The 12,637-nt window shown below is 34.3% G+C and overlaps 3 protein-coding genes across 3 annotated transcripts; 1 reads left to right on the plus strand and 2 right to left on the minus strand.

The window, feature by feature from the left end:
- Positions 1-686: 686 nt before the first annotated feature.
- LOC138340501 (secreted RxLR effector protein 161-like) lies at positions 687-1,337 on the minus strand. The gene has a single exon (XM_069292228.1). The coding sequence runs from the start codon at positions 1,335-1,337 to the stop codon at positions 687-689; it is 651 nt and encodes a 216-aa protein (XP_069148329.1).
- A 3,646-nt stretch (positions 1,338-4,983) lies between these two features.
- On the minus strand, positions 4,984-5,394 carry LOC138340502 (uncharacterized). Its single transcript, XM_069292230.1, has one exon. The coding sequence runs from the start codon at positions 5,392-5,394 to the stop codon at positions 4,984-4,986; it is 411 nt and encodes a 136-aa protein (XP_069148331.1).
- A 3,025-nt stretch (positions 5,395-8,419) lies between these two features.
- Positions 8,420-9,836, plus strand: ext1 (extensin-like protein Ext1). Its single transcript, NM_001247899.3, is given in 1 exon segment — positions 8,420-9,836. A coding segment is annotated over 1 exon segment (1,158 nt). The 5' UTR covers positions 8,420-8,459; the 3' UTR covers positions 9,618-9,836.
- The last annotated feature ends 2,801 nt before the right edge of the window (positions 9,837-12,637 follow it).

The raw sequence follows: 12,637 nt of genomic DNA on the forward strand, positions 1-12,637 counted from the left end.
AGATTCTAGAATGTCTTCATCAGACTCAGAAATAACAAGGGTGGAAGAGGAGCAAGCAGGTGACTTACCAGTACGACGACGTTTGCTGGTAGATTCTTCCAACATCTCTAGATGGGATTGACTTTCTTGTCGAGTGCGAGGAGTACGAATCGTCTTTCGTTTGACAACAATATGCTTGCAAGGACATCGGGGAACTGGTGTAGACGAAGGTATTGTATGTATTTGAGGAGAGCTAGAAGAGGGCATAGTTTCTGGAGGAGATGAAATAGGGTTAGAGGTATGGGGGTTTTCTGGGAGAATGGAGGAAGGAGGTGGTGGGGAAGAAACTGGGGGGGGGGGGGGTCGGCTATTGGTGATGTTGGTGGACTGGGTTCCCCCTGAGTTGTTGCCAGAGTTTCTGATGTGAAGGTAGGTTCATCATCGGAGTAGTCGATGAGAAGGAGAGAGGAAGACATTTTTTATGTGTGTGTGGAAGATAAAAGGTTTTTGGGGAATAGAAGGGTAATAATGATGAATCGGTACTTTGAACAGCCTTGAAAGGAATTTTAAACGGCGACAGTCACATCGAAGAGACGTTGGAATTTTAATGTGACTCTAAGTATTTCCCGCCCAAACAAAAAGTTAAATAGGAGAACCAGGTTAAAAATATAATAACCTGAGTCGGTGGTGAGTAAAACCTGGTTCTTTTAGTTTTGAAACACAAATCCCAGAGATAGACGATTTTTAAGGAATGGTTCTCGCCCAAGAGCCTTAGTAAAAATGTCAGCAATTTGATCCTCAGTAGCGAAAAATGTCATTATGATAAATCCTTTTTCAACATTGTCTCTCAGAAAGTGATGTTGAATGTCAATATGTTTAGTGCGTTTGTATTGGACTGGGTTCTTTGCCATATAAATAGCACTATTGTTATCACACATAATAGGAATGTAGCCTGTCTTGATCCCAAAGTCTTCTAACTGTTGCTTTATCCATAATAATTGTGCACAACAAGATGCAACTGCTATATATTCTGCCTCTGTTGTAGAAAGGGCAACTGAATTTTGTTTTCTAGTGGTCCATGAGACAAGACATGGTCCTAGAAAGTTAGCCATTCCAGATGTACTTTTTCGGTCAACTAAGTATCCGACATAGTCAGCATCAGCAAATCCTATTAAATAAAATGAGTCTCCTGATGGGTACCATAGCACCAGGTTCACAGAACCTTTGAGATACCTAAGTATTCTCTTTACTACTTTTAGATGAGATTCTTTAGGACATGACTGAAATCGTGCACAAAGTCCAACACTAAACATAATGTCGGGTCTGCTTTCAATTAGGTACAAGAGTGATCCAATCATACCTCTGTATTTTGTATCATTGACTGGATAACCTGCTTCATCTTTGTCTAACTTTGTTGTAGTGGGGAGTGTCAATTATCTTTGCTTCATTCATGTCAAATTTTTTCAGTAGTTCATGACCATACTTCTGTTGATGAATGAATGTTCCTGTAGGAGATTGATCAATTTGAAGACCTAAGAAGAAAGTTAGTTCTCCCATCATACTCATCTCAAATTCACTACTCATGAGTTTTGCGAACTCAATTCCAAGTGAGGGGTCAGTTCCACCACATATGATGTCGTCGACATAAATTTGTACAATGAGCATATTTGAACCTTGTTTTTTAAGAACGAGAGTATTGTCTATTTTTCCACGGGAGTAACCATGTGTTAGAAGGAATGTGGATAGACGATCATACCATGCTCTTGGAGCTTGCTTTAGTCCGTACAATGCTTTCTCTAACTTGTAGACATGTTCAGGTTTGTCTGGGTCCTCAAAACCAGGGGGTTGTTTCACAAACACTTCTTCTTGTAGAAAATGATTCAAAAATGCACTTTTTACATTCATCTGATAGAGTTTAAATTCCATGTGGGTTGCAAAAGAAATTAACATTCTTATAGATTCCATTCTTTCCACTGGTTCAAAGGTTTCATCATAGTCGATTCCTTCTTCTTGATTGTAACCTTGAACCACTAGTCGAACTTTGTTCCTAGTGATCTGACCTTGGTCATCTAATTTGTTTCTGAAAACCCATCGAGTACCTATGACTGTTTGATCATGTGGTCTGGAACAAGGTTCCAGACTTTGCTTCTTTCAAACTGTCTCAATTCTTCTTGCATAGCAATAATCCAGTCTGGATCTCCTAAGGCTTCTTCAATATTTGTGGGAACAATTTGAGATAGATAAGCTGAGAAGGCACACATATTTCGTACTCTAGATCTGGTATGAATCCCTGATTCCAATGGTGTGAGGATGTTTTGAATGGGATGAGAACTTTGATGTTTCCAGCCATGAATCTGAGGATTTTGAGTTGATTCAGATGTTGGAGTATCTGATGTTTCTCTTTCTGTCTATGTTGGTGTATTTTTAATTTCTTGAGGATTTGACTTATTTGTGGTATTATCCTCATCTGATTGTAAATCTTCCAATGGTTTGGAGGATATTCAACAAGATTATTCAATTATTCTATTATGCCTCCATCAAAAAATAACATGCATGCTTTCTTCCACTCGATTTGTTCTTTTGTTGAGTACTTTATATGCTTTGCTTTGTGTTGAATATCCTAAGAATATTCCTTCATCACTCTTGGCATCAAATTTTCCAAAATTATCCTTTCCATTATTATGCACGTAACATATGCATCCAAATGGTCAAAGATGTGCTAAGCTAGGCTTTCTTCCTTTAAGTAGTTCATAAGGGGTTTTATTCAAAAAAGTCCTTATTGTGCACCTGTTTATCAGATAACAAGCAGTGTTTATGGCCTCTGCCCAATAAAACTGTGGTAGTTTGCTTGCTGTTAGCATGGTTCTAGCGACATTTTCAAGAGTTCTGTTTTTACGCTCAACTACACCATTTTGTTGCGGAGTTCTTGGTGCAGAAAAATTGTGATCAGTTCCATTTGTACTGCAAAAATTTAAGAAATTTGAGCTTTCAAACTCTGAACCATGATATGATCTTATGTTAATGACTTCTGTACTGTGTTTCTTCTGAACTAATCTGACAAATATTTCAAATACTTCATAAGTTTCATCTTTTGTTGCCAAAAACATAGTCCAAGTAAACCTTGAGTAGTCATCAACTATTACAAGAATGTATTTTTTGCCTCCTCTACTTATCACTCGCATTGGTCCACATAAGTCTATGTGAAGCATCTCTAGAGGTTTTGTGGTGCTAACCATTCCCTTTGGTTTAAAAGATGATTTGGACTGTTTCCCTTTGACACCTGCAGTGAATACTACCTTGTTCCCTTTGTCGCACATTTGAGATATGCTTAGAAAGTTATGTTGAAGTCCATTTACGTAGTATACATCATCGATGGCTTGTTTGAGATTGATTCCTACCTTTCCAATTCCTTGTATTTCCCTTGTTTTTCCATTTCCAAAGGCTTCTTTTCAACCCTTAACTCGTTTTAGTGAGAGAATGTTATCTTGATTTCCTGTCATATGTCTTGAGCAGGCGCCATCCAAGTACCAGCGCTTTCCTTTTTCTCTCACCGAAGCTTGCAGTTTTATTCAGATCGATTTAGTTTTGGTACCCAAATCCACTTAAGTTCCTGTTTGTGATTAAAGGGATGTATGAGAATTTTTCTAGCCCATCTATGAAGAACTTTAGATGTAGAACCAGGTTCAAAATCAGTTTTCTTTTTACTCTTTCTTAGAAAGGAAAATTTTTTCTGATGAACAATTTGTTTTTTGTCACATGCATGACTCTTATGTCCTGTCAACCCACATGAGAGCATAGACAATCTATGTTAGGATTTTTTGTTTCAGAAAAACCTATTCCATGTCTTGAACTAGATTGAATTTTATGGAGACTATCGAGAATTATGGAGGACCTGTTCCACCTCATACTCTTCTCTGCTTCTTGTTCAGTCGTGTTCAGTTTCTTTTGTAAGGCTTGATTTTTTAAGAAGCTAGAGTTTAAATCTTTTTCTAATTCTACTTGTTTATTGAGCAGGGAACAATTTTGTTGTTCTAGAGTCATGTTTTCTTCTCTTAGAGATGCGTAATCTTCCATTAGCAGTTCTTTTTCATGGCAGGTTGATTATATGCCTTAAATACAGTTTCCCAAAGTGACTTTAGCTCTCTTTTGGTATAGATTTCCAAGTTTTCTTTAGAGAAAATTGAGCTAACCTGACTATTTTGGTCTTCTTCTTCTTCTTCCTTGGAATCTGAACCGGCCATTAGAGCATGAATTGTATCTTGTGCTTGACAAGTACTTTCTTTGTCTTCTTCTTCAGTTACTGCTACTAATGCAAGAAAGTCGTAATTGTCTTCTTGCTTTATTGCAAGTAGAGATTGATTCTTGATTTCTTCATTCTCAGATTCATCTTCAGATATGCCTCCCATTGAAGCGAGTGCCTTTTTCATGGATATGTCGGCCTCTTGATTTGTAATTCTCCGGTTATTGGGAATATGTCTGTCTTCTTTTGCCTTTTCTGGGTTGTTTTTCTTGTATTCTAAGGCCCATAGTGGACAATTTTATAAAGTGGTCTGAACTACCACATTTATGACACAATTGTTCTCTTGAGTTTTCAACATTCTTCTGTGAACTCTTTTTTTAAAAATGTTTGTCCCCTTTTTAACAATGGGAGAATCTTTTGGCCATGAGTGCGATGTTTTCATCCTCAAAATCTTCAGAGGTGGTAGTTTTTAGAGCCATATTCTTTTCTTTCCTTTTGCTACCAATCTCTCTTTCTTGATTTTTCTTCAGTTCGTAAGTTATGAGGTTTCCAATGAGCTCATCCATAGCAAGCTCATCTAAGGTACGTGCTTCAGTAATTGCTTCAACTTTACTTTCCCATGATTTGGGTAAGACGCTCAAGAGTTTTCTAACTATCTTTCTGTTTGGAATTACTTCTTCTAGAGAGTAAATTTCATTGATGATAGCAGTGAATCTAGTGTGCATATCTTGAATAGTTTCTCCTTCCATCATTCTGAATAGTTCCTATTGTCTATTATTCAAATTGTCAATCTTTGATTTCTCAACATGATTTGTTCCTTCATGTGCAGTCTGCAAGGTTTCCCAGATTGACTTGGCATCTTGACAAGAAGAGATCCTGTTGTATTCGTCTGGTCCTATGCCACAAATTAGAATTTTCTTAGATTTTGCATTATTTTGAATTGCCAGTTTATCTGCGGCATCCCACTCCTTTCTCTCTTTTGGTACCATTGTTTCTCCATCAGGCCCCTTTTTCATAGGAATAGTAGGACCATCTAAGACTACACTCAAGAGATCAGGATTTTCTCCTATCAGATGATCCATCAAGCGATTCTTCCACCATCCATAGTATTTTCCATTGAACAATGGGGGCCGAGTTTGAGAAGCTCCTTCTTGGGGGGTAGGTGGTGCTGCCATTTAATTTTCAAGATGTTAATCTTTTAGTGAAAAGATCCTGCTCTGATACCAATTGAAGAAACCTTACCCCTAAATCAAGAACCAGGTTCTTGATTGTTTGCCTAAGAAAAGAGTTAATTAAAACAATATACTTTAACTCAAACCTTCCTATCTCAACGAAGGAAAAACTCAACTTCGTTTTATTACTTTTTCTTACTCAATAATAATTTTCGATTAACTCTAATCGAATTCTCTAAATTTACAAAAAGCCAAACCCACTTCTTGCAAACTTACTCACTAATCTCCTCTCTCCACAAGAAGCCAAACCCACTTCTTGTTTACAATCACACAAGCTTAAGATCTTACTAAGAACAAAGCTCACAAGTTAACAAAATACACAGAACTTAGAAAAACGCTCTTTGCTGCCTCTCTCTTTGTCTTACCTCACCCTTTCTTTCATTGCAAAGAACTGCTCTCTTTGTCTTGAAATCTCTGTTTATATAGACTTTTGAACAAGAGTTATTTCCTCTCTTTGAAGTTGATAATAATTAGATTTCTGTATCCTTCTTTGATATGAAAAAGAATTGCTTTCTTTTTTCTGTTTATACGCAACCTTTTTTGAAAAGGTTTTGTCTTCATATAAAGTAGACAACTTTTTCAGAAAAGATTTTATCTTATTTATTTATGGAAATAATTATTATATTCATTTTTTTCATCAATACATTTGTGCCTTAATATTTGTCCTTCGCCTCTTTTCAATTAGAACGACAACTGCTTTAATAAATGAGCCTGGTTCATAAGTGAGTCAACATCAAAAGTATTTGTCATTATCAATGAACCTGGTTCATGATTGATGACATCAAAAGTATTTGTCATTATAAAAAGTTATTAACACAACTTCCATCACATTAAAGACATCATTTGATAACATTCATGTCAGCATACTTATACTAAAGTTGACGGGCTTCAATATAAAATTAATAAGGATAAATTTTAAGAATCACATAGTTTTTAACTATGAAATTACAATCTATTCGTCTTTAGTTTGTAATTACATTAATACCTTAAAAAGCAATAAAAATCGATTATATTAATATGCAGCTTGAATACATTAAAGAGTATCTCAGATACATTACAATATAAATCGGGTAAATAATATGTAGCTCGGATACATTATATTAATAAGTAGCTTATATACAATAAAGAAATAAGAGATTTTAGAGGTTTATAGAAATAGAAGGGAATATTGAAAATAAGGAAAAGAAAGGTGTGTATTTAAGTATTTTTTCCAATTAAGAATACATTTTTCACGAAAGAGGTGTTCAAGCCAAATGAAAGAAGATTGGGCCACCCAAAACCCAATAAAAGAGTCTAAAAAGCTGAACGCTTTAAGTCAAGAGTTCCTATTTTAAAAGTTTCCTAGTTTAAAAAGTTTGTTAGTTTAAAAAGTTTCCTAGTTAAAGTTTTTCAGCTTTCTTAGTTTAATGTTTCCTAGTTTAAAAGTTTTCATAAAAGTAGGATTTAAATCGAGGAAAGGCTCAAAATAATCTCTCATCTTTAGGTTAAGACTCAAAGTGATCCTTAAGTTTTCACATGGAGCACTAGTAATCTATCATGTTTGCAATATTGGTACACTTTTGGTCCTAAAAAAACTCTAACATACTTCAAAAATAGGTAACTAAGAATAATACTATTGATATATTACGCAAAATAATCGATACAATTTGTCTAATCTGTTTGAATTTAAAAGAAGAAAAATAAATTGATTGTTATAGTTATAAACATATGATTCCTGAGAGATAAAAGAAACAAAAGGAATCGTAGTGAATCATTTTAATCAAATAAAAAGAAAATCGAAGATAAATGTTCCACAAAGATAAAATATCACGATTTTTTTCATAAGCCCTTCAATATTAATCATTTAGTGATTGTTTAGGTGTATTTGATTTATATTGCAGAAGTTTTAAGCTCTAAGTATGAATTTTTTTAATATCGGAACTTCTAAAATATTTTCAGAAAATTTTCAAAATAATTTGATCTACTCAATTTTTTTCCGGTGGGGTTCGATATTCGGGAATGAAGTAATATCTCATACAACACTTTTTTCTCAAGACTAGATCATACGGGACACAAATTTGAATTATTATAATTAATAACCAAAAATATGAAAATATGACATTAAAAACAATAGCGTCTAATTATTCCCGTTGGTATCATTAACTAATCAAACCCAAAATATTGTCATTCTTGGTGATGAAAAGTATGTATGGTACTCGCAAGGGTACGCAAAATAATCGATACAATTTGTCTAATCTGTTTGAATTTAAAAGAAGAAAAATAAATTGATTGCTATTGTTATAAACATATGATTCCTGAGAGATAAAAGAAATAAAGCGAATCGTAGTGAATCATTTTAATCAAATAAAAACAAACTCGTAGATAAATGTTCCACAAAGATAAAATATTACGATTTTTTTCATAAGCCCTTCAATATTCAGTGAATCGATTTCTTCTATCAACGTTTTTTCAGTTGATTTGTCACAACGGAGTTGCTCAAAGCAGCTTTTATATGATTTGCAAGTAAATGCACATGAGCAATTTATCGGCGGGCACCCGAAGAATAGCTTACCCATTTATTTTTTTAAAAAAAGATTAAGTACAATACCATGATGTGGATTGTAAGTTGTGCTCAACAAGTACAAATAATTAATCGACACCAAATAATGGACAGTATTTGTTAAGCCTACACATATCTCAACTTTTAAATATTAATTTTATCAATTTTTCACAACCAAAAGAAATGAACAAACAACATTCTTGCAAGTCAACAAATAATCGATTCAAAGTTTAGAAATAGGTGAGTCAAGCAAATGTGTATGAATAGTTTATGACTTCCCATTATCTCAAAACCAACCTTAGTGGAACAGCATTAACCAAAAAACGGCTGATATGTTTGGATTATTTAATTTCTAATTTATCAAATCACATGTTAGTTATGTTATATAAAGTCCTAATTCCTCCATTCTAAAACACACAAGAAAAAGAAAAACAAAGATATATCTAGCCTTAGAATCCAATTCTTCTCAATGGGAAGCCAAATAAAGAAGCAATGGCTTCAATTTGCTTGTCTTTTGACATTTTTCTTGATTGCCACATGCTCTATGGCATATTCACCTTACAATTCTTATGAATCATCAGACTCAACATATAATAAAGTACCAACCACAGTAGTCAAAAGTGAAGACTTCAAGGTACCCTCAGAGTCGGAAAAGGAATATAAGTCGTCATTTTTGCCAAAAAATGATTACTATAAGAAGCCATCAATTTCAGAGGATAACTATAAGAAAGTATCATTTGTTCCCGAACATGAATCATTCCTGCCAAAGAATGACTACTACAAGAAGCCATTATTTTCGGAAGATAACTACAAGAAGGAGTCATATGTTCAAGAGGTACCCTCGAAGGCTAAACCAGAATATAAGGAGTCATTTTTTTCAAAATTTGACTACTTCAAGAAGCCATCATTTTTCGAAGACAACTACAAGAAGACGTCATATGTTCCAAAGGTACCCTCGATGGCTAAACCAGAATATAAGGAGTCATTTTTTCCAAAATTTGACTACTTTAAGAAGCCATCAGTTTCAGAAGATAACTACAAGAAGACGTCATATGTTTCAGAGGTGCCCTCGATGGCTAAACCAGAATATAAGGAGTCATTTTTTCCAAAATTTGACTACTTTAAGAAGTCATTAGCTCCTGAAGATAAATACAAGAAGGCGCCATATGTTCCAGAGGTATCCACAGAGCCTAAACCGGAATACAAGGTACCATCTTTGCCAAAGAATGACTACTATAAGAAGCCAACAATTCCAGAAGATAACTATAAAAAGGTGTCATATGTTTCAAAGGTGCCCTCAGTGCCTAAAGAAGAATACAAGGCACCTACTTTGCCAAAGAATGATTACTACAAGAAGCCATCAGTTCAAGAAGAAAACTACAAAAAGGTACCACTTATTTCAAAGGTGCCCTCAGTGCCTAAAGAAGAATACAAGGTGCCTTCTTTGTCAAAAAAAGACTACTACAAGAAGCCATTAGTTTCTGAAGATAACTACAAAAAGGTTTCATATGTTCCAAAGGTGCCCTCCGTGCCTAAAGAAGAATACAAGGCGCCTTCTTTGTCAAAGAATGACTACTACAAGAAGTCATCGCCTTCTCCATCACCACCACCACCTCCATATTATTAAATTTCTTTTCATGTTAAGCATGGCTGTTTAATTAAAGTCCTTCTCCAGCTCAACATTTATAACTCATGGAGTTCTCATATTATGAGTTAGAAGGCATGATATAAAAATTTGCATTTATTTATTTATTTTTCCTTTTCCTACCTTGGTTTGTAATTGATTTGTCATTTAATTTCTATATTTTGTATGAGAAATTTATTTCAATTGAATACAAGTTTTTTTTTATTTAGAGTTTACGTAGTTTTCATCTATTCTTCCATCAATTGCCAATTTGTTCACTTACTATTAATAATAAAACTCTTGGAACATATTAACAATCAGATAATATTTCAAAAATAGGTCACTAAGTATTATATTGGGTGAATTTCCTTATATTGTACTCAAAAGAATGATACAGTTCGTTTAATCTATTAGAATTGGAAAGAAAGAAAACAACGATCTCTATCGTTATAAACGTTTAACTCTTGGGAGATAAAGAAATAAAGCGAACCATTTCAATCCGATAAAGAAAAATTGACGATAAATATTACATTACTTAAGATAAAATATCACAAAATTTTCATTAACCCTTTGTTGAATGCCTTGAATCGGACCCGCTACGGCATAGGGCGTAGCTTAGCACTATATATAGACGCTATGGCAAACCCTATTTTGTAATTCTGTTTTTGCCTCTCCATAATAAAACTGCTCCCTCTCTTCCCGTGGACGTAGCCAATTTATTGGTGAACCACGTAAATCTGTTGTCTTGTTTTTCGCGTTTATATTTTCTCGTATTATCTCAAATTCCGCACAACACCCTTCAATATTAATTATTTAGTTATGGGAAAATGCACAAGTACCTCCTCAATCTATGTTCGAAATATCAGAGACACACTTATAATATAGTACTTTTTGACATTTTTTCCAAGTTAGTGCCACGTAGGCCGATCGAAAAGGAGTAGAAAATTATTTATAAAATAAATCCAGGGGTAATATGACCTTAATATAGTATAAGTGTGTCTATGAAATTTCAGACATAAATTGAGGGATACTAATGCTCAAAATATGAAATTTTTTAAAGCCAAAACTTCTAAAAAAATTTGAGAGTTTATTTTTTTTATTTTTTATTTTTTAAATAAAAATTATTGACTCAATTATCTTTGTGGTAGGGTTCGATCCTACGGAATATTGAAGTAATATCTCGTAGAACCCTTTTTTTTTAATCTTAAAAAAATAGATCACGACGCAAATTTGAATTAATTTGAGTTAATAACCAAAAACACTAAATATATGATAATAATAACAATAACTTCTAATTTTTCTTGTTTGTATTAAGAACTAATCAAACCCAAAATATTGTCATTCTTGGTAATGAGAAGTATTGAAGGAATTAACTCGCAAGGATAAGGGAGGTCAGAGATCAAACTCAAAATATTGTCATTCTTACAATAATTTGTATTTATGAAGTTAATAAACAGAAATAGATTCAAGATGAAGCAGAAAAAATTTAAAATACAAGGATTAATCCGAGTCCATAGAAACTACTGTGTGTCCTTAAGAAATTTAATCCCCTCACTGTACCCAAGGTTATGGATTAATTTCTCCCAAGATAAAACGGATTAAACCTGTTAAAGAAATAGCGGTACCTGAAACTTCTTTAACTTCAACGAACTGAAGAACAACAACAAGTCACACAGACTCAGTCGATCAACACTTTGATTTTATTTTGAGAGAAAAAATAAATGCAGAGAAGAAAAATTTTCAGTGTTTAACTGATTAAATAAATTTTGTCCAAAAAATTTATCAATCAACCACATCATTTGCCAAATCCAAAGCCAAAGCCGAGCCGAGCGAGCGACGACGACGACGGCGCGAGGGGGCATCTTCTTCTTATCTCTTTTAAGAAGTAATGGAAGTGTTTCCTTCTATAAGGACAACAATTTCCATTTCTTTTGCCGATATGGGAGAAATGACTTTTCATTTGCATTTTGCAAATGACTTTTCATTTTCCCTCCAAAGTAGTTCCCTCACTTTTCATATTCTCTCTTTTCTTTTCCCATTCACACTTGCTAAAACCCAACAATCCCCCACATGAATGGGGAAGACTATTTATAAAACATATGCATGAAAAAACTTGTGTGTCTTGTAGGTAAAGGTTAATCGCATCTGGATAAGTAGGTTTCCCTTTAAACTTTCCGTAGTGAACATATATCGGATGTACTCATTCAATCGGTTGATTTGATATCTTTGAACCGTCGAACTTTGGTGTATATCTAGACAACATATGTCACGCAATCAACCCTTGAACTGTTCTTAGTTCTCATTGTTCTGTTCGTTTCAGCCATGAACACATTTTGGATAGTAAGTGCTTAAAGAACTGGCCTTACCGGATTCTCCTTGAAGCGGCTTACACTTCACACTTACATAGGTGATTTCTAAATGTGTTATCCCATAGATACACCATTTGATATTCCCTATATCAAACTTAGAAACCATTAAAAAGTCCTAATGTCTTTATCCTAGTTACTAAACATTGTCTCATCATGAGAATGGACCATAAAATAATAATAATAATAATTTTTTTTCCTTTGACAATGTTGAACCGTCATCAATGACTTTGTTTTATCTCCTTGAACCTAGATCTTGGGATCTCTAGTCTTCTAGGTAGAGTTACCGCCACAATGACTTGTTCTCGACCATAGTCCCATTCCCGTCGATGATTTCTCAACTCCCTCTCTATTTAGGCCTTTTGTAAGTGGATCCGACATATTATCTTTTGACTTCACATAGTCAATTGTGATAATTCCACTAGAGAGTAGTTGTCTCACAGAGTTATGTCTTCGTCTTATGTGACGAGACTTGCCGTTATACATAATGCTTCCAGCCCTTCCTATTGCAGCTTGACTATCACAATGTATGCATATATGGGCCATTGGTTTGGGCCAAAATGGAATATCTTCTAAGAAATTCCAGAGCCATTCAGCTTCTTCACCTGCCTTGTCTAAAGCAATGAATTCAGACTCCATTGTAGAGCGAGCTATACA

Source organism: Solanum lycopersicum, chromosome 12 (assembly GCF_036512215.1).
Source record: "Solanum lycopersicum chromosome 12, SLM_r2.1".
Classification (NCBI taxonomy): Eukaryota; Viridiplantae; Streptophyta; class Magnoliopsida; order Solanales; family Solanaceae; genus Solanum; species Solanum lycopersicum.